The sequence below is a fragment of the Chrysemys picta genome, chromosome 9 (assembly GCF_011386835.1).
Source record: "Chrysemys picta bellii isolate R12L10 chromosome 9, ASM1138683v2, whole genome shotgun sequence".
Classification (NCBI taxonomy): Eukaryota; Metazoa; Chordata; order Testudines; family Emydidae; genus Chrysemys; species Chrysemys picta.
The window spans coordinates 13,410,246-13,433,642 of NC_088799.1; the positions used below are offsets into that span (position 1 = coordinate 13,410,246).

A 23,397-nucleotide genomic window follows, 5' to 3' on the forward strand; every position below is an offset into this window, starting at 1 on the left:
CTAAAAATGTTAAAATGTATTACTGGCACACGAAACCTTAAATTAGAGTGAATAAATGAAGACTCGGCACACCACTTCTGAAAGGTTGCCGACCCCTGCTTTAGTCTTTACTCAAATATATTCCCACTGAAATCACTTGTTAGGAAACCAAGCTGATGTTTTGTAGTTCCTCAATACACAATGTTAACAATAAACACATTGAGTGAAATTCTTGCACGATTGAAGTCAATGCCAAAGTCCCATTGAGTCAATGGAGCCAGAAAGTCACCCATTGTGATGTATCTTAGGGTATGTCTACACTACGAAATTTAGGTCGAATTTATAGAAGCCAGTTTTATAGATATCGGTTTTATACAGTCGATTGTGTGTGTCCCCACATAAAATGCTCTAATTGCATGAAGCCAGCGGACCGCGTCCACAATACCGAGGCTAGCGTTGACTTCCGGAGCATTGCACTGTGGGTAGCTGTCCCATAGTTCCCACAGTCTCCGCCGCCCATTGGAATTCTGGGTTGAGATCCCAATGCCTGATGATGCAAAACAGTGTCGCGGGGGGTTCTGGGTACATACAAGAAAGGGCTTCGTCGTGTGGACGTGTCCAGGCTTAATTCGATTCAACCCTGCTAAAGTCGACCTAAACTCGTAGTGTAGACCAGGGCTCTCACTATGTTTTCCTATAAAATATTATAGGGCAAGGGGAAAATATACTGAAGATGTAGGGAAAGAGAACTGACATTTTACAGTACAGTACAAATGATATACTGTTGTTCCTTAGTTTGGCAAGTTCAGTTTACTCATTATAAACACCATTCTGCAAAAAGGTATAATTACCAGGTCATTAAAAGTATTCTCAGAGTATAATGAGGGATGCTGGGCCAGACTGCATCTGACATGTGCACGCTGAATGGAGGAAGTTTTTTTCCCCATTTCACCTCCACAGAGGCACAGTGTGGAGAAAATTTAAGGGGTGACATTTTCAAGAGTGCTTAAGTGATTTCGGACACTTTTCAAAGTTCCCTTTTCAAAAGTGATTTAATAATATCATCTAGCTTTATATAGCATGTTTCATCAGTAGATCTCAAAGTGCTTTACAAAGGACCATTATCCCCTTTTTACAGAGAGGGAAATCAAGGCACAGAGGTGAGGTCACTTGTCCCAGATCACGCAGCAGGCCAGTGTCCAAGTCGAAAAGGAACACAGGTTTCCATAGATCCAGTGCTCTATCCACTAGGCAATACTGTCTCCCTTCGGGACAGATTTCAGTGGAAGTTAGGTACCTACTGTGGCTTTTTTGAAAATCCCACTAGATGCCTATCTGCAACTGCCCTAACCACTGCATCAGTCTTCTCCAGCTGTATATAGTACGGTCTGTCCCTATAACTTCCTTCGATCTCTCTCGCAAAGAAAATTGTGAAGACAACTTAAGCCATTATCCAGTGTAGTTCCATTAGGGTCACAATATTTGATTGTTGTCAATGGAGTTGTGCCTGTTTATATCAGGGCTGCCTTTAGCCCATAATATGTTGCTTAAATACATTTATATAAAAGAAATTTAATATTTAGACAACTTAGAAGGTTCTACCAGTATAATTTGTCATGGTTTCTGTGGCACTGAACAATGCAGTGAGAAGGTGGAACAAAACCGTTTATTTTACAGTGAGCATTTTTGCCTTTCAGAATCTGTGATGATCTTAGTCCTGCTAAAAGATTGGACCATTTACAGGGACTAGACTGATTTTTATTCTTATTGTGCACGTTTTTCAGTATTTCCCTACTGGGGGTTTTAAATACTTTAGGAAGATAATCCTTACCTAGGCTGTGTCGCTAATTAGAACATTTAACCAAAGCCAATAATTACAACTGTGCTAAATCGCACTGAAATTTTACAATGAGTATGTTCCATGGGAAAAAAGGTCTAAAGCACAGAGGATAAAAGCCAAAACAGTATTTTATTGTCTGAAGATCTCTAGCATTCTGTCTGGTGGGTTAGGGTAGTATCCACCCAGGAGGCAGAAGGCCAACATTAGATTCACAGGAGCCCTGCATAGTCGCTGATTTCAGGGGTCACAGATGGAGCCATTGCACAGGGATGTCTGTGCACCCCATTTTCACCTCAGAAAAGATCTCCTTACTGGTCCTGTACAGTCTAGCGAGGACAGACTCAGTCAGAGCAGGACCACTGTTTCATACTTAAGTGGATCTAGTTGCCTTATACCCCACACAACCTGTGCAGAGAGAGTACAGCTTCTGTCTCACATGAGGCCTACTCCTGAACCCAGTGTTTGGCAGGTGAGTTTTACTGCACCCATATAGAATCTGAACCAAAGCTCAATGAAATCAATAGAAGTCTGCCCATTAACTCCAATGAGTGCTGGAAAGGTCCACAAGGTATATCTACACTGCAACAAAACACCCGCAGCTGGCCCGTGTCAGCCAACTTGGGCTTGTAGGACTCGGGCTGTGGGGCCATAAAATTCAGTGTAGATGTCCGAGCTTGAGCTGGTGCTCAGGCTCTGGACTCCACAAGGGGGGAGGGTCCCAGAGCTGGGCTCCAGCCCCAAGCCCAGAAGTCTACACTGTAATTTTATAGCCCCATGTCCCGAGCCTTGCAAGGCCGAGTCAGCTGACTCAGGCCAGCCACAGATGTTTTATTAGACACCATAAGGTCCAAAGATTCAAGCTTTAGGTGGGTGCAGCAAGTTCTTACTCTGGCCCTCACCATGCATGAAGGTGATATAAATGTTGTTAATGATTAGATTTAAACCATCATGAACTATATCAGTTTTCCTTCTAAATCTTATTCAGGATTGTAAATACAATCTTTTGTCATTGTTGAGTCTGGGCCAAGAAGTGAGTTAGGAAAATTAAATTAATGCCATTCCACCCTAGCATTTAGAAAAGGCAAGTTAAGCAGCTGCCAGTTATTCTAAGTAATTCAAAGTACATTTAAAAAAAAAAATCTTACAACAATATATATTCCATCTTGTCAGTTTGTCTTCAAGCTACAAGTATGATGTGTTCTATATTGTTTATACTACATCTGAACGGATTTCCTTGCAATAGCTCTGAGATTGCCAAACAGATGTTGAGGGAAAGCCACTTAAAACATTCAATTTACAAAACAGAAAACTCAGTTTTTCTAAGGCCAACATTTTGGTCGGAGACCATCTTTTGGGTAATAATGCATACTAAAAACAGTGTTTATGTATATATATCTGATAGACAATTGATAGCCAGCCACTCAAAACTCTTGTCCGATAATACTTTATCAAAAGACTGATACTACTGTAACGCAGACAGACCCCGGTCGTCGGCAGGTGGGATCAAACCGGGGACTTTTGGAGCTTAGTGCATGAGCCTCTTCCGCATGAGGTAAAAGCCAACTGGCTCTTAACTAAGGCTGTAGAGCAGATTCATTTTATCTCTCTCTTTCTAAGTGGTGTTGGTGCCACTAGATGGGATAGAACACCACACCCAGGAGGTGTGTGGGTTACATACTTCCCCTAGCTGAGGAAGTGCATCCCCCGCTTCAGAGACTTCCCACTTGAAATCCTGGACGAGAGCCCCCACTTGTCACGCTGACAGACCCCGGTCGTCAGTGGGCGGGATCGAACCAGGGACCTCTAGAGCTTAGTGCTTGAGCCTCTTCCGCATGAGCAAAAGGCCAACTGTCTCTTAGCTCATTTTAACTCTAAGTGGTCTTGGTGCCACTAGATGGGACAGAACACCACGCCCAGGAGGTGTGTGGGTTACACTACCACAAAGAAAAGCGACAAACCCCTCAAAATTAAACAGATTAAACAAATAACAGGATAACAGCTGTATAAACATTCCCATTCAGATTCTCCATAGGGTCCAAACTATCTGTGTAAAGCTCTCTCTATATAAGGTCCAGACTTTCTTTCTAAGCTCCAATTCAGTAATCAGACTTGACAGTGTCCTGCTTCACAAGGGTGTAACATGCAAAGCTCGGATCAAATTTATGCAAAACCTTTTGTCTTCAGCATTCACAGCTGCAGAAAAATGGTCAGAACCTCCAAACATATAAGGCCTGATCCCATACTCGGATACCACAGTGATGTGTCCTGTATAAATAGTTTGATCAATGGTTACTTCCCCAATAAAACAATCGGTGGTTTCAATAAGTGTTTTGCAGTATTGCCCACCCTCAGAATTCAAAGGTTATAAACTAGTTCCCAAAAAATCATGACATTGGCTTTAAAAACAGGATATTTGGGAAAAAACGTGTCAGTCTTTTTATTTGCCTACTGGTTTGGGGACCTTCAAAGTTCACATTTTCAATCTTGTCTTTGCATCCATGAGGATAGGATCTTTCATATTTAAAAAAGTAAGCCAAGATTCCCAAATAATCACCTGTCTCCTGGAACTAGGGTTTTAAGAAAAAACACCAAATATCATGAGACATGACATAAAATCATGTCAGTTGTCAACACTGGTTTTGAGTGAGCAAGGACTGCATGACTATATTTCATTATACCCTTGCTTCTACAGTCCTGCATGAATCAACACAAATATCTGTACGGTGTCTGTGTACATATACACACTTGTTTGCTTTTAAATAATTACAACCTTTACATCAGAATCTAGAGCTCTGTTTGATAAATATGGCTACCGCCCAAGACCTTTTTTACATAATAAACCTATAAAAAGACTGCCAGCTTCAGTACTTTCTTTGAATGGTCTGAATTTGTCAATCTGTGCACATCCAAAATCATTTCAATGTTTAACAAAATAATGTTCCCTATAAAAATAATCCCCCATTTTACAGTAGGAACACTGCCCAGATTTGGGTCATTATGGAAGTATTTTTTTTAACAAGGTTCTGTATTAATTTTATGCATTTTTTTCCACATCATTCTAAGTCCCTTACAAGTATATCTGATGCAAGTGTCACAAACATCATGAGAAAGTTGAACACAAACAGCAGAATTAATGTTTGCAAACAATATACTGTATAGAAGAAACAAAAGACTAAAAGAAAGTGTTTACATACTATCAGAAACATTAGCTACCAGAGCTAACAATAAATCTTAAAGGTACATACCTGAAAATCTTCTGAATATTTTCAGCTTTGATTTCCTTGAGAATATCATGGTAGAAATGAGGGTCACTTGGTTCTGAAGGCGTGGGGGAAGGAGGACATTTTTTGTGTGCATAATATCCTATTAAAATTCCAAAAATAAATAAAGTCAAAACAGTGCAAAATAGTTTAAATATCCGACAAAAGTTGCAGCGCTTGCTCTTTGGTGCTGGTCTTGTATAATGTGACACATAGTCCGGGTCTTCCTGAAGTCGCTGAAATCTTCCTTTAGGGGATGCCGAGGGCTGAATAGGCTCGAGATCAATGTTGGTGTTTTGTGAATTTCCCGAATGGTGATCAACTGTGCCATCCAATTGGAAATGGTCAAAGCCAGGCTCCTCCAGCTCTTTTTCCATGTCCCATTCTAGTTCCAATGTGGTGGCCTGGAGGTCATCGTTGTCAAGGTATTGAGCGTGCCCCTGTGTTCTCTGGTCTGCGTTCACTTTGCGATAAGCCATCTTTTTACCTATTAAAAAATGACAGAAAGCAGTGTTTGCTTTATTGTCTATAGAAAGCATTTAAATATTCACGTGTGTCAGTTCTGTCATCATATGCAATAGTGTGTGACTCTCACTACACTTAGAGGGATGTGTGTGTCTATATTTAAAGGAAAAAATTGAGTCCACAATGTTGCATTCTTCCTAAGCATAACCTTCTTTAATTTTCTTCTCAGTGCCATTATACTGTCAGTATTTCTATTAGGATCTCCATTTGGTATTAAAGAAAAGATTATAATAACGGTCATAGCATATTAAAAAGCATGAGAATGTAGGGAATATTCCAGTACTAACAAGGGAACATACAAGTTGTCCTAGTAGTTTTTTCTGCATCTTTAATTTCTATAGTTCTCTAATATAGCATTAATCCAGTGAGTACAAATGTTATATTTTCAAAATGTCCAAAATAAGTATTATCAATACACTTCAACATCTTTTTGGAGCTATTGCACATGGCGCATGTCAATTTTTGTACACAGATTTCATTTCGCTTGACATCTAAATCAATCATGCTGCTGTAGTAAAATACAGTGTCTAGCACAATGGGGTCCTGGAACATGTCTAGGACTTGTAGGCCTTATGGGTAATACAACAATAAATACAAATAAAGTTAAAGAAAATATAAATAAAATAGCTTTTTTCATCTGACTGCAAAGGCAAGGGAATGTGGGATTAAAGTTTGAAATTTGAGGGTGACACTCAACTTTACTTACACATCCATAAAAGGCTTCCATTTGGATAGACTGATCTATTATTTACAGGTATTAAAATGCATAGTTTCTGAATGACTGATGAATTTACTTAGAAATTGTCCCAGCTGCTTTGCTCCAGTTCGTTTTTCCATTTTAATGAATCAAAATTACTGCCAGGTTGGGATTCTTACCTAAAGCATTTACTTAATAGTAAAACATAACTCTAGCAATTCTAGACATTTCTACAGCTGTGAGAGCCTTCTAAGTGGAACCCTGACCTCTAATACAAACATTCAAAGTCAATTCTCTACAAATCATTTTTAAACTGACTGCAGTGATGAGGCTCAGTTTTCATCCATACTTTGACAATAGACCTTCCATCACATGAGCATCAGCAATTTAATGCTTTTCAAACTTCAGACAGACTCATCAATTAGAATGAAATGCAGATACACATATTAACTCCTCACAATGATGGATATCTGAGTGACATCCGCACTGCTACCTTCCTTGTTGCACATTAATACATTTTCTTGATCTAAGACCTCGCTTCCAGATGGCATTTTCTAGGTCGCATACTGGATGAACCCACTTTATATGACAAAATAGAAAAAGAGTTTAGCAATAATCTTTGAAAAGAATAAAAGATTACAAAACACAATGATCTACTGAAACAGCCTATCATACTTTAAAAAAAAACGGTCTTGCTCTATACAGTACCTAACTTAGGAATCCTGTTTCCCTACAGAACATCTGCCATTTCAATGTCCCTTTCCTAAAAGCAGACAGCAGACAGGGTTACAACAGCCACCAGGATACCCACTTAAGGTATACTACATACTACAGTATTTTATATCACTGTTCCCACATACATTTTGCACCCGATCCTTCCATCCCTACTCAGACAAAACTCCCACTGACTTCAGGGGAAGTAGATACAGATGCTAAGATATGACCCAAAACAACATTTTAGATGGTCAAAGTTACAGTCAGATTAGCGGCCACTTAGAGGAGATTAAGACCATCCTTGAAAGGGATCAGCAGTCTTCCCAACTTTCAAGGCTGAAAGTCCATTGCCAGTTTTACCTAATGCTACTGCAGTATCTGCATCATTCACTTGTATTTCTCAGTTACCAGTGTACTACTCAGTTAGTTACTACAAGGGAATAACTTTAATATTGCAAATATAGGGGTTATCTAACTGCAAACATTTGGACCATGGTTTACTCATAGACTTAGCTTTACATTTGCATGTAGTCCCACTGAACTTCTTAAATGACTGGAACAACTTTAGATCAGAAAAAATAAGTCTTTGAAAGTCTGGTTTGATTTTAAAGGAATATAAACAAAAAACTTACATTTAATTAACTTTTTAAAAGAAATTGACACAATTCAGAGCTCAAATAAACATGCCTGTCTTAACTCATTCAATTTTGCTGGGATGGGATATTGTGATGCTTTATTTTAACAATGACCTGGAGTGATGTTCTTGAAAATCTTGCCATTGGTCTCAGATAAACAAGGGCTTGATTCTGCAAGATGTTGATCACAGAACCCTCCTCCATCTAGCAAAACTTATAGGCATGTGCTTAAAATTATGCATGTGCTTCAGTGCTTTGCAAAACAACATCCAGAATCCCAAGAAGGCCCTGATCCTGCAAAAACTCACACGCACATTTAATTTTATGCATCTGAGTAGCCTCACTGAGTCTCATGCTTTTTTGTTAGGGGTGGAACTGGGTTGCATATCATCAATATACAGTGGTCGCAATTAAAAACAGTCAGCCCTTATGGACAGCTGCCAAACCACAAGATCTTTGCAGGTTAATGGGGGCTGGGGGAAGCGGCGGCCAGCACATCCCTCAGCCCACGCCACTTCCCGGAGCTTCTGGGAATGGCGAACCGCGGCCAGTGGGAGCTGCGATCGGCTGAACCTGTGGACACTACAGGTAAACAAACCGTCCTGGCCCGCCAGCGGATTTTCCTGACTGGCCGCGTGCCAAAGGTTGCCGATCCCTGTACTAGATTAATCCTACAATCCAAAGTTCAACTCAGTTTTAGATTTGAAACTGAACCATATTTTAGAATGTTTTCATGACAATACATGTAACTTTGTTAAAGAAAACACAGAGAATAACCCACACCCTAGGATCCTGATGCCAAATGTACTGTTAGAGTAAATGGGAACAATTCCAGCTGTATTCCAGAAGTGCCTAAATCCCCCAGCTCAGATCAGGGCCCCATTGCAGGTCTACCTATAGCAACAGTGATACCAACAACTGGCCTTTCTAATTTCAAAGATATACTATATAGTATGAGGTGAATAGTGTAAGATAACCAATTAGCATATTTCCTAACTGGTTTGAGGAGACAACTTGATTTCAGAGGTTATGAATGAGACCAAAGATCAAATAAAGAAAAAGAAAAGAAAATCGAACAAATGTATCGGTATAGTAAAAATTAGGCAGTAGGGAGATTAATAAACTTTAAGACCAAAAAGGATCATTATGATCATCTACCTAGTTGATAAAATACATCCAGTCTTGATTTGAATTCTTCAAGAGAAGGAGAATTCACCACAGTCCTAGGTAAATGGTTCCAATGGTTAATTACCTTCACTGATGAAAATATGCCTCCTTATACAGAAGGACTCCAGGACAAAAAGGCTGAAGCTGCACAAAGTGAACTTTAAATGTGCCCTAAAGGGACAGCTGAGGATTTCCTTAAATTGGGGAAATCTGGGCTACCTTAAACTTGGTATAAAATTGTGCACCTCCAATTCATTATGAGGAAGGGAGAGGACTATTAGATGGACATATAGCTACTACTATTTGCCGCTCCAGTTAACTGTGGGAATAAAAACAAAGGCATTGAGCACGGGCCTGCTAAACCCATGGTTGTGAGTTCAATCCTTGAGGGGGCCACTTAGGGATCAGGGGCAAAATCAGTACTTGGTCCTGCTAGTGAAGGCAGGGGGCTGGACTCGATGACCTTTCAAGGTCCCTTCCAGTTCTAGGAGATGGGATATCTCCATTAATTTAATTAAGGACATCAGTGCCCTTAAGTGCCTCTCTCAGGATACTGACCTGTCCTTTAATCTTAAAAATGTGGCATTTCTTGTTTGTGGGCAATGTCCTGTTAGATGTTTGCGCTGATCTGTTCTGTGTGATCTATTTACAGCTTGAATGCCTGTGAAAGAAGCCCTAGAAAAACATGCAGTAAGGATTACAAGGAAAATATCATACTTGACTTTCACCTATTTTAGGTACACTCAACAACCCGCTCACATGATTGCTTTATCAGATCCTTAAATTTTGACCATGGCCTATGAATAAATTGCAAAACATTCCCCGATCTTTCCACAACCCCTCTTTCCATCTTCACCACTGGCCATTTTCGTCTCTGCATCAGTGAGACATATGACAAAATCTCCTAGACTGTGATTGATGCTACTGACTGTCTTTATGGGATGCCACACTTCTTTTTAGTCCTACTATTTGCTCAACATGAATAGCTTTGAGACCAATAGCCAGATCACTCACAGCAGGAAAGGGTTGTGAGGTCTAGCATTTACTCCATGGTGTAGGCATGGTCAGGATAAAAGTCATGTAGAGTGTTCACTACTGACAAATCAGCTTTTGCTAACTATTACCACACATCACTGTTTCCCTCTATACTCACCATAAGAAATAGTGTGGGTGGTTGGAAAAGATGACTTTTAATAGTGTTTTTTCATCCTGGATTTTGGCATGTCATTGGTGGTTTGTCTCATTGTTCTTTATCCAGATTGTTTTTTGTTTTAAGCCCTTATAATGATTTTGTACCTATGACTACTGTATCATAGGTGGGAAGATAATATCAAGTCTCCTTACGGGATTTTAGCTCAATATTGCTGCAGTTATGGAAAGTTAAAGTGCCTCCCCAGAAAGCTAATACAATGTCAGCTGTTTAAAGGGAAAACAGCTGCCCTCATTCCTGAAATCAAAATACTACACACACACGGAATGGGAACTTTAAGGTAGCAGAGGATCACAAAATACACTAAAACCCTTTGGTGGACCAATGTTGGGTGATGCAGGAGGGTTGGGAGCACTGGGTCCTGCCATGCCGGGGTTAAGTGGTCAGGGGGAGGGGAGACCTTTGGGGGGAGGCAGGATTAGAAATAGAGCCCACCCCTCACTCACTCATGGCAGCTCCTGTCACGTGGGTCTAGGCCTGGCTCCTCATTCCAACCTATTAGCACTTGCCATAGTGTCACATGACACACAAATCCACACATAGGCATGAACCTCCTCCCATGGTACTCCACCCAGTTCCTGGCACCGCTGGATTGCCTAATATTAGATGGGATGGGCCAGCCTGATGCACCCCCTGTGCAACCAGTTTCACATTCCTGAGACAGATATTTCAGAAAGCCTTTGACAAGATCCCACACCAAAGGCTTCTAAGCAAAGAACACAGTCATGAGACAAGAGGGAAGGTCCTCTTATGAATCGGTATCTGGTTAAAAGACAGGAAACAAAGGGTAGGAATAAATGGTCCGTTTTCACAGTGGAGAGAGGTAAATAGTGCAGTTCACCCCCAGCATCTGTACTGGGACCTGTGCTGTTCCACATATTCATAAACAATCTGGAAAAGGGGTAAACAGCAAAATGGCAAGTTTGCAGATGACACAAAGCTATTCAAGATAGTTAAATCCAAAGCTGACTGTGAAGAGTTACAAAGGGTTCATAATGCTGAGTGAGTGGACAACAAAACAACAGATGAAATTCAAGGCTGATAAAGGCAAAGTAATTCAGATTGGAAAACATAACCCCAACTACATACAAAATGATGGGTTCTAAATTAGATGTTACCACTCAGGAAAGAGATCTTGGAGTCATCATGTATAGTTCTCTGAAAACATGTGCTCAATGTACAGTGACAGTCAAAAAAAAACAGAATGTTTGGAACCATTAGGAAAGGGATAGATAATAAGACAGAAAATATCATGACGACACTATATAAATCCATGGTTTGCCCACATCTTGAATATGGTGTGCAGTTCTGGTCACCCCATCTCAAAAAAAAGATACATCAGAACTGGAAAAGGTAGAGAACAACAACAAAAATGATTAGTGGCATGGAACAATTTCCATATAAGGAGAGATTTAAAAGACTGGGACTGTTCAGTTTAGAGATGCAGGGGCTAGATGACTTGAGATGGATCACTCAATAATTGCCCTGTTCTGTTCCCTCTGAAGCATTTGGGCACCAGCCACTGTCAGAAGACAGGATATTGGGCTAGATGGACCGCTGGTCTGACCATTCTTATGTCCTTACCTATAGATAGATATAGATATATGACTCACACACTATTATATACTATTTTTATATATATATATATATACACACACACACACACACACCGTATATATATATGGGCTGTCAATTAATCGCAGTTAACTCATGTGATTAACTTAAAATTAATCACTATTTCTCACAGCTTTAATTGCACTATAAAAACTAGAATACCAATTGAAATAATTTTTGGATTTTTTTCTACATTTTCAAATATATTGATTTCAATTACAACAAAGAATAAAAGGAGTACAGATATGATTTTTATTACAAATGTTGGCACTGTAAAAATGATAAAAGAAATAGTTTTTTTCAATTCACCTCATACAAGTACTGTAGTGCAATCTCTTTATCATGAAAGTGCAACTTACAAATGTATTTGTTACATAACTGCACTCAAAAACAAAACAACGTAAAACTTCAGTGCCTACAAATCCTCTCTGTCCTACTTTTTGTTCAGCCAATCACTACAAAAACAAGTGTGTTTATATTGAGATAATGCTGCCAGCTTCTTATTTACAAAGTCACCAGAAAGTGAGAACAGGTGTTCTCATGCAACCTTTGTAGCTGGCATCGCAAGATATTTACATGCCAGATATGCTGAACATTGGTATGCCCCTTCATGCATCGACCACCATTCCAGAGGACATGCTTCTATGCTGATGATGCCCATTAAAAAATTAACGTGTTAATTAAATTTGTGACTGAACTCCCTGGGGGAGAATTGTATGTCTCCTGCTCTGTTTTACCCACATTCTGCCATATATTTCATGTTATAGCAGACTCAGATGATGACCCAGCACATGTTATTTGTTTCAAGAACACTTTCACTGCAGATTTGACAAAACACAAAGAAGTTACCAATGTGAAATTTCTAAAGGTACAGCACTGAACCCAAGTTTTAGGAATCAGAAAATTCCAAAAATCTGTGAGGGACAAGTTATGGAGCATGCTTTCAGAAGTCTAAAAAGACCAACACTCTGATGCGGAAACTACAAAACCTGAACCAGCAAAAAAGAAAGTCAACTGTCTGCTGGTGGCATCTGACTGAGATGATGAAAATGAACATGTGTCGGTCTTCACTGCTTCGGATTCTTATCGAGCAGAACCCATCATCAGCATGGACACATGTCCTCTCGAATGGTGGTTGAAGCATGAAGGGACATATGAATCTTTAGCACATCTGGCATATAAATAGCTTGCAATGCTGGCTAATGATTTCAACAGGAGCAGGAGTAAGCCAAGGGTAAAATTTCCATAAGTGCCTAAGTGACGTGGGACACAGTGCTGCTCTCTGGTAATTTTTGAATACTGTGTGTTGACCTAGCTATTGGAATTTTTACCATATGAATATATTGGTTCAATTGAACAGTGGGCTAATAAGGAAAAAAGCAGGAAGGAAGAATAGCTGAAAATAAGCCACCCTCACCAAACACTTCAGGGTTGTTACAGGACAATGGCAGAGCTATTGGCTCTGAGGAGTCCTGCTCAACCTACGGAACTGTTTTTTAATAAACAGAGCCAACCCCCAAGAACTGGCAAGAACAAAAACTCCAGTTGAATAAAAAGAGACTATTTCCAGAGGGGTGGTAGTTACTGGGGAAGTTTTTGTGGAAAGCAGACAGATACAGGCTCCCACTGGGGTGTCTGGGGAAACTAGGCCTGCTTAGGTGCCCTTCAGGGGATGGTAAGCCTTTACGTAAGACAGACATCCATGAAGCCTGTATGTTTTAAAATCCTCTCTCTTTAAATACTTTGTTCTACTGTGAAAATAAATAAAATGTGGGTTAAAAAGGTTGGCTGGTCACTATCTGTATTCACCACTGGTCACAAACTCCCATAGGAAAGTATCACAGGTGCTGAACCCAGCTGGACTTGTTTAGTAAGCATGGTGGATCCACAGGGCCTAAGCTAAGGATGGGAGAATTGTGTGATAGCTGCAGCTCTGTCCTTGAACTCTCTGAATGGAACCCTTCAGCCTCATGCCTTTACTTCTTCTGGGGTGCAGCAATCTCTCTGCCCCCATGACAGGATCCTAAAATAGCCTAAGTCTCACAGAAAGTCAAAGTGCCTAAATTACTTTTGAAAGTGGGACTTAATCTCCTAAATCCATTAGGTATTGCTGAAATTTTTACCTCAAATCAGAATGGTAGGCACAAGCAGAGGTGATGCACCGGGAGTTGGGGGGGAAGGCCCTATCCCCCCCCCCTCCCGCCAATTGCTCAGTCACATGGTGAGCTGACGAGGTACAAACAGCATCAGGCAGAGAGAGCCAGAGGCAGGAAGAACAGCTGGGAGCTGTAGGAAGGGGGTGTGTGTGCTGCTTTCCAGGAGGAGGGATTTGGCTGGGGGAGCGTGATTTGAGTTGTTCCGGGGTTGTGCCTCCCACTATCAGCAGGCATAGGTCGTCTCGGGGCATAGGGTAAAAGAAAATTAGGCCTTCTTCAAATTCTAAAAGCTCAGGGCCAGATTTTCAATTCCTCAGCACCCACAACTGAGGCCAGATATTTAAGAGCTCAACTCCTACATACGTATCTTTATAAAGGGCCAGCTTTTCAAACATGACCAGCACCCAAGAGTTCCCATTGTGACACCTATGGCTATATGGCTATAGAACAGCTCGACACCCAATCTGGCCACTTTTTATTTTCATGCCTAAAATGGGAGGTGAACCCCATTTGCGGGTGCTGAGTTCTTTTGAAAACCTGGCCCTTCAGACCTACTCTGAAGACAGTGGGATTTGCATAGGTGCAGCTAAGGGCAAAATTTGGCCAAAAGACCCTTTATAACTGGTAGTGATGCACAAGATGAGAAGAATGACTTGATTCTCAGAGCTTCGGATGAGATAACAGGGCTGGTACTTAGGGGGGAAAATCTATTTATTTCTAAATAGAGCAAATTTGATATGGAAATCAATGTGAAGCACAATGAATATGGAGCCCCACAATGCTCTTTTACAAAGCCATGTTTTATAGTAGAAACTTTTAAACTGTCTAATATTTGTAAAGTGCTTTCAGATATTTAGACATAAGATGTTATTATCATTGCAGGGTCTACTGACTCCCTGTGCAAAAATAAGTCAACACTAAAAAAATGAAAAATTACAGGGTTTTTTTTATAATGTACGTTCTATAAAATCTCATTCTCAATTGTTTGCTCAGTGGGATTTAATTGAGTTTTATCAATTTCAACCCTGAAGTGGGACCTCTAGAAATAATAGATTATAGAGCTGAAGAAGGCAAGATTTACAATTGGGCTATATTGGTATTTTGCTATATTTTGATAGATTGCCTTAATCATTTTATGCATGGCTTATAACAGAAAATAGACTAACTTTATTTTCTGCTTTTTTAAAATATTTGTATCTGAAGAATTCAGAGAACAAGCAAGTATATTTCACCATTGTACAAAGTGTATTTTCTGGGTGAATTCCAAAATGTTAAAGCTCAAGTATAGTAAGTTGCCATGACAACTGCTGCAGCAAAGCATACAGTATGTGTATGAACATACATTTACTGAGACATATATATACACATGAACAGATGCACTGACACACCATAATTATTGCTAATTAATCTATCCAGTCACATATATTGGACAAAATTCTGCTCTCAGAAAATCAAAGAATATGCTAATTTAAGTCAACTGGGCTATTCCAACCCATAGAAAAACCAGAGGGAAAGCAGAATCATTGTATGTATGATATACAGAACAAGATGGTTTCCAAATACCAGTCAGTAAAGCCTTCAAGCTACAATTACTTCTTCTTGGAACTCAATGCAAAGGCCAAAATCACTATAAGATATCATATTGCAGAGTTTGGGCTACTACAGCTATGGGCTAACAGTGTAGTAGTAATCTGTCTAGTAACCTTTGACCTTCTTTTCTGAGTCTCTTCTGAAATAAGCTGTCAAATCTCAGAAATGCCCAGGTTTGATCATTTGGGTCTGCCTAGAGGTGTAATTTTGCATGGTGTACAATTCCTGTGAATTCATCACAATGTGTTATTTCACACAAACTCAACGTTGTGTGACATTCAGACTCCTGAATGAAACTGAATGTCCTAATGTGCAAATGCTGAACTGAGCTTTATTGCTTCACTTTAAAAACAAAAGCTCACACACATTAACTCAACTCAAATAGTCAGTGAATTTATATGTATAATATAAATGTATCCCTCTTTTCTGTTTCTCATTTCTTGATAGAACTGCAGTGCCCTGGTCTGGATACACAGCCCCCATACTAGACACTAATCTGTTCAGTCTCTCTGTAAGCATCTTACCTAAAATCTAGTATGTTTGTATTCATAAAACAGCACTCACTTTCCAAACACACTTAGGTCCCATATGATGGAGTAAATCTATATTTAAAGCTCTATATCTCAGCTGCATATCTGCTTTTGATAATTTCTTAGTGAGTTTTTCCTCTTTATTTTGAAGTCAATCCTTAGTATTACATCACATAAACAAAAATTGTTGTAGCTAGAACTGATGCTCATCCAACCCACCCAATTGTGACCTTGACCTTGGGACAGCAGATAAATGTTCTGTCCTTGGGCATGTGGCTGGAGGTGAAGATGCACTGCTAATTCATTTGATAGACCCTATTTGTTTCTTCTCACTTTATAAAACATTCTCAGCCATTCTTCTATGCATCTGCTGAGATGAACGAGGATGGGATATTATACTAAATAGAATATGAAAAGCTACCACTAAAAGGTTATCTTCATCGTTTATCCATCATGCCACTGTTCCATTCTGTAGTAATCCATGTTTTTACTCATTGGAAGTTAACGCTAATACTGTTAATGGACTTTCAACTAAAACAACTTCAATGTAGCACCGCATGTGTTTCATTTTCTGAATGTATAGCCACCACTATCCTGGATTATTACCAGATTGAACCTCAAACATCCAGCATTAAGGACATTGGCCTGTATCTATTGAGTTAAAGGATTATTGTCTTAACTGTTAGCTCTAGGAGACTAATATCCTATGTAGAACTGCCCCTAGAAGGGGCACAACAAACTGAACAATCAGTTACACGTTTTACAGTTCAGCTCCTTTAACAGCAAGACTTTTCAATTGGTCTTCTTTACCTTTTAGACTAGGCAACATTTAAAAAAAAATTAAAGTGAATAAGTTAGTTGTTTAAGCTTAAACTGCTTATTGTTTAGACCAGTCGTTCTCAACCCTTCTGAACTATTGTACCCCTTTCAAGAATCTGGTTTGTCTTGCATACCCCAAGTTTCACCTCACTTTAAAACTGCTTGCTTACAAAATCAGACGTAAAAATATAAAAGTGTCACAGCCCACTATTACTGAAAAATTGCTAACTTTCTCATTTTTACTGTATAATTATAAAATAAATAGATTGGAATATAAATATTGTACTTACATTTCAGTGTGATACTTGAGTTTGTTTTTCACTTGTGAGCCTTGTCTGAAACCTGAGCCGCAGGTGGTGGGACTGACCCATGTAACTTAGCTTCGCGGGGCCCTCTGTGGCATGGGGCTCTAAGCAATTGCCCTGTTTGCCACCCCTTAATGCCAGCCTTGCACTTGCGATCCCCCTAAACCCATCCCATGGCAACTCTGGGGGCTGCAACCCCCAGGTTGCGAATAACTGATCTACGTGAGTTGAGCACCCCCTGGAAGACCTCTGCATACCCACAGGGTACACGTGCCCCTCGTTGAGCACCACTGCTTTAGAGAGTACCGCCTTTTGTTTTAAAGCACACATTTGTGTACATAATTGAAGATGAGGGAAATTGTGCACTAAAACTAGGAGAGCAAAAAGGAATTTATACCAGGGTACTTAGTAAGCTGAGTTAAAGCAGAACATCAATTGTTGTACCCTCTAATACAGAGGTTCCCAAAGTGGGCGATACCGCCCCCTGGGGGGCGCTGGAACGATCCAGGGGGGCAGTAGTAGCCTCGGGTGCAATTGGGGGGCGTTGAATAAAAATAAGGGGGCGGTGGAAGCATAAAGAAAGAAGAGAATATAAGAAAATTTTGAAAAACCGTTTACATGTTTCATCTGTTGTGTAACATAGAGTTAAAGTTGTAGTGATTACTTTATTTTCCAAATAAATTCACAAATTATAACCGATCAGGTGTCAAGTCCGCCAACAGCTCTTAACAAGCAAGTGTTGGCAGGCGAGCGTGTCGCGCATTGTTGGGAAGTCCAGCATGCATCGGCAGGAATATGTGCGTGTAATGACTTGTTTACAATACGATACTATAAATAGGCGACATGTATGAAATCTAATTTAGATTGTTTCTGAATTGTGTAAAAAGCAGTTAACAATCGTGCAATAAGTATTTAAAAAAATTTATTCATATTCAATACCTTCGATCTTTACGGATTACGGATCACATACAAAGCAAATTGTATTATTGTTGTTTCAGTAAAACAGCAATTTACACGTGAGTATTTTTATACATTTTCTTACATATCTACCGTACATTTCTGTGTCTCTAGTGCTTACTAATAATGAAATTGTAGCAGGCTTGTGTCGGTACAGTACTATTTGAAGTGTACAGTCAATATATTTGTCATTTTTTTATTACAATATTAACGAAAACGGGAATGAAATTGTAAAAAACTGTTAACTATTAACATTTATTTATATCTATCGAATCATCTGTGTTAATTGATAAATAAGGCGTGTGTTAATAAGGAACAATTATTTAAATAAGGGCAAACTAAATTAAAACTATTAACTGATTTTTAATTGCATATTGATTATTTTTTAAATTAATTATTTCTTGATAAATTTAGTTTGATATTTGACAATTTAATATCAAATACATAAATCTAATGCTGAGCAAAGAACAAAACCCAGTTTATTAGTTTCATTAGTATTTTAGTTTGGTTGTCTTTTGCCGTCTTATGCAAAAGCCACTGTATGCTGTCGTGGGCAATAATCTAATAACACATCTTTCTTTACTATATTGTAGGACGTAGGTAGAAATATAGATACATAAAAGAACGCAAATTTGTCCCTGCATCTTTCTATTTGTTCGCTTAAAGAAGGTAGATTTCCAGGGGGGCGCCGAGTAATTTTTTTTCTGAAAAGCGGGCGGTAGGCCGAATAAGTTTGGGAACCTCTGCTCTAATATATGGTTAACCTAGATTTTGTGAGGTATTTCAGCAATAGCCATTTGAAAAAGCGTAATGCATTGAGATATAGACAAGAAGGCTGATGGTTTGTACTAAATCAGTAAAACACATACAAATGAAATGTAATTCAAACAAGATAATTTTGGACCGCAGAAAAGTATTTGACAATTGTAATATTTCACATAGATCATTAAACTTTGCCTGGATACCTCTCTGAAATTGGCAATTGAAAGCTAGTAGCATCAATGTGAAGTTTGTACATTGTCAGAATGTTCTTGGTTGAGTTTCTCCACAACAGTACTGGGAATCAGAACTGTGTTTGCTTTTTCTAATGCAAGTGCTTTAGTGGTATGCATTGGACATCTCTGACCTCTGTCAGCAAAGAGTACATACCATATTCAACAAAGGAAGGCTATGTTCTATTTTGTTAGACAATATAATGCAATTGCATGTTCTTTATTACTATATTAGGAAGCTTTAGTAATAGTACTATAAATTACATGGCTTTATGTAGATCTAACATAGTTTGTATTTATTTTCCAGGAATGCTAGATATACTATATAGAGGGCAGTGTTACATGGAAGAATAACTAGTGAATCAAGATCCAGAAGATCCTGAAGTCTAATCCTGGCTCTGTCACTGATTCACTATGTGACCTTGGACAAGTCATTTTACCTTATTGTCTCAGTCTCCCAATCTGTAAAGTGGGGATAATAAAAAACGTATCCAATAACGTCCTAGGGGTGTTGTGAGGATTGATTAATGATCAATCATTTGAACATTTAAAGCATTAAATATTACTATATACTGGCATTAACCCACCCAAATTGGCCTAAAATTACACGCTCAAAGGATCAAGTTTTAATTGGGTACTTTGTACCCACCGCAACTCCAGCAATCATCAATTCCAACAATTCAGCATGAGTATAACTGTGATATTTACTCAGGCAAAACTGTCATTGATTTATGCACTATCAGTGAAATCAATGGGAGTTTTGCCTGAGTAAGGACTGCAGGATTGCAGCCCATTACTCTACCAATCCGCTCCGACTCCTAGAACTTTGAGCTTGTCCCCCATTTCCAACCTACCACAAGAGGCCACTCCCAATTGACTCAGGTATATTCCCAATTGTTCATTTTGTATCTTTTTTGTCCACTGGCTACTCTGTACTCACAGCTCCTTTTCAAGAAACCCATGAGCATCTTAAAATAATGCCCAAGGTCACAGGAAGCCTGTGAATTTAGCAATGCAAACATTTGCAAAAGAAAGGCAATTTTATTTCTTACCCTTTTCAAGTCTTAGTTTGTATTTGTTATCAAACCAGTTGCAACAGCTAATCTCAGTGCAAAGGAAAACAATCAGCTAGCACTATATTTGGTGTCAAAGTTAATCTGATTTCTTCAGTCATTTCAAAGATCTTCCATAGCAATGTTCTGTCCTTCACTGCAGTCTGCAGAGATCTTCCACCTCAAACTCACCAAACCTACACCAGCCTATAAAACAAGGAAGCCCAGGTTTGAGCAAAACAGGTCTCCCAAAACAGTTATTTTCCCCCTCCTATGCAATATTAAAACAAGCTTAAAAAAAGAACCCTGTTTATAAACACAATTCTCATGATTTCCTGTGATAAAACCTCCACAGATAGTAAATATTAAATAGAGGGATACCTCTCCATCTTCTTTCATTTCTGGATCATTAAGTAAATCCATTTATTCATGTCTGAATATAGGGGATATCATTGCAGAATTTTCCAAAGCTTTGGCGATCCATTGCTAACTTCAAGCACTCGACAGCTGAGTGACTGTCCAGTGATATGCCACACACCTTCTATCCAGCTCCTCGCTAGTCATCCCCTACAATGATGACCCTCCACTATTCCTTCCACTTTCTCTAGGTCACTTACATCTCTATATGTGCTGTGCACAGACAAGTTTGTGTCTGTTGATTTTCAACATCAAGGTCTGCATCGCTCTATTAACATTTCTAACATAAGCGTTCATCTTTTCTCTCCAGGAGATTCACAAGATCTTGAGTATCATTTCAGGATTGCCACATGTAAATCTTCTGACTCTGAATCCAAACCCTTCCTGCCATGTCACCTGTAACTTAGGGCATGAAAAAGGCTCAGCAATTGCTGGATAACACTCTTTGCTAACTTGTTGGGTTTCTAAGCTTAACTTTTTTTATGAGCACGAGTTGTTGAAGACATAAGGGACCCAATCCTCCTTCCACAGGCTTCAATGAGAATAGGACCAGGCCCTCAGTATTTAAAATAAGACCCACTTTCTTCACTTACACCAGATTTACAATGGAGTGACTCCTTTATTTCAGTGGCGATAGCTGACTCCTTATTTGCAACAGTGTAAGTGAGAGGAAAATCAGGCCCAAAGTCTCGAGTGAAAAACGTTATCTGAGCTGGTTAAATATTAAAAACAAAATGACTAAATTTATAATTAAGTAGAATCAAGAAAGTGATATTAGGGAGCATTTTGTACATTTGGTTACTATAGTTTCAAGAATTACAAATTGTATTTGTTGCTTTTGTACAGCATGCTTAACAGAATACACTGTATTTTACATACTCGGGTATATTTATAGTTTTTAGATGAATTAAAACTATTACAAAGCCTACCATGAACTATTTTAAGTACTCCTCACAGCTTATATATTTTATTTATGAATAGGGACATTATTAAAAATAAAAGATCTCCAATGGCACATAAAAGTAACACTGTTATGAGATTAAATGTCAGGCAACTGGCATGAAAATGTAATATTCATTAAGTCATAAAATATAGACAGCATTATCACAGGATCTCTATACTGTCAACATGCAGCCTGAAACAACCATGTTTATTACAATAAGGTAAATACAATGACTAAATATGCCTATAATTTCAAGTGTAATTGTTCCATTAAATAAATACAGTATTTTTTCAAACCTATTTCTATTTGTACCTAAGATCTGTCCTTAGTACAGATTCAAAACTGCACACTTGTATACAGCACTTTTAGTACAGATTTAGCTGCACAATAAATATTGTATAGCGTATGATAGCATAAAGTGTACATGGCAAAGAAAACAGCTTAATTACTTGTCTTCATATACCTGCCAAGAAGGCTAATATAATGCAGTAAAAGACGTGCCAAAAGAATATTCCCTTAAAAGTAGAAACAGCTGCAATAGGTTAAAAGAGACTATTGCATCACAGGGCTGTGTTAGAAGATAGCTAGATTTACAATCATAATGTATATCTTGAAAATCCACTCACCCTTACCTTTACTTATAGGCTTTGAGAATAGTTAAAGATTATAGTTTGCCTGATTAAATATGGTACATCGTTATAGATCTGAGCTGGAATTTTCTATTTTACTCCTTTATTAAAATTTAAACCAAAATAATCACAATAGATTGAATTATCTATTGCAACCAGCATCAGGGACATGAAAGTAAATAAATTATAGCTTGAATAATTAAGGTATTTATTAGACCTAGAATGTCACCACTACTGGAGTCACATATTAAACTTATCACCACTGCATATTCTTATTCACTAATGTCAAACAGGTAGACATTTTGACCAAAAGCTTCAATCATGAGTGGCTAAAGTTCCACAGGATGCGTGTGGCATAGTGGGGATAGCACTGGAGGGATTCAAGAGAACTGGGTTTGACTGCCCTCCTGCTCACTGGCATGCTGGCTGATCTTGGGTACATCACTTCATTTCTGTACATTAGGGATAATGATACTTACCCTCCTTTGCAAAGCACTTTGAGATCTATGAATCTGAAGGGTTAATTATAATACCACTGAACCCTTACATATGATATAAAAGTGACCTGATTTTCAGAGATGTAGAACATCTGGAACTCCTATTGACTTCAGTGACAGTTGTGGGATCTCAATCTCTGTGCAAAATCATGAAGTCACTTTTATTTAGATGACTCCCTATGAATTGAGATGTCCAACTTTAGGCATCAACTTTGAAAAATTTGGCCTCCATAATACGCATTCTGTGAAAGGACTAAAATCTGTAATTCAGTCAAAAGACAAATATTTTAGTGCAAGAAATATGCAAAGGGTATTAAGTTGGGACATGTTGAAAAAAGCAATGAGGATAAGAAGCTAAAAGGACCTGGGGGCAGTTGACACTTATTTTGCCCAGGTGTAAATGATTACAAGATGCGCAAAGAACAGGAGAATCAGGACCATATTATCTATTATTGGTAGTATACAGAGCAAAAACATCTGAGCGTCTGACCTTTACAATATGTACACACTGCCCTTGGAGCCAAATCAGACTGGAATGAAAAGCAATATTTGTCATCTTAGGTTGTTTTTTTTTTTTAATATACTCACATGTATTGATAGATCTTGATTTAATCCTGTGGTTTTAGATCTAAGGTCAAATAGTATTAGATCCAGAGGTTTATGCAACATATTGTTATAGCTATGAAGCACAGTCCCCATATGTATTTGAGACAGATTTCCCACGTTTTCTGTTCAAATAAGGTCTGACCATACAAAACACTGAGCATCTCCTGTGCAGTGCTAGGATTCCTTAACTCTCATCAGCATCAATGGGAGATAGGGGTACTCAGTAGCTTCTTGCAGGATCAAACCAACAATAATTTCCCACC

General features: G+C 38.8%; 1 protein-coding gene across 14 annotated transcripts in view; it reads right to left on the reverse strand.

Annotated features, from left to right (window-relative positions):
* Positions 1-23,397, reverse strand: part of NAALADL2 (N-acetylated alpha-linked acidic dipeptidase like 2) — a 953,294-nt gene that overhangs the window by 541,509 nt on the left and 388,388 nt on the right. For 10 of the 14 annotated variants that reach the window (XM_065557733.1, XM_065557730.1, XM_065557734.1 and 7 more), the window contains one exon: positions 5,065-5,566. In XM_065557733.1, the coding sequence (XP_065413805.1) occupies positions 5,065-5,558 (494 nt within the window). In that variant the 5' untranslated portion in view covers positions 5,559-5,566. Of the gene's footprint in view, positions 1-5,064; positions 5,567-9,375; positions 9,493-23,397 lie in introns of all 14 variants that reach the window. The other 4 variants (XM_065557737.1, XM_065557735.1, XM_065557738.1 and 1 more) reach the window with 1 other exon arrangement.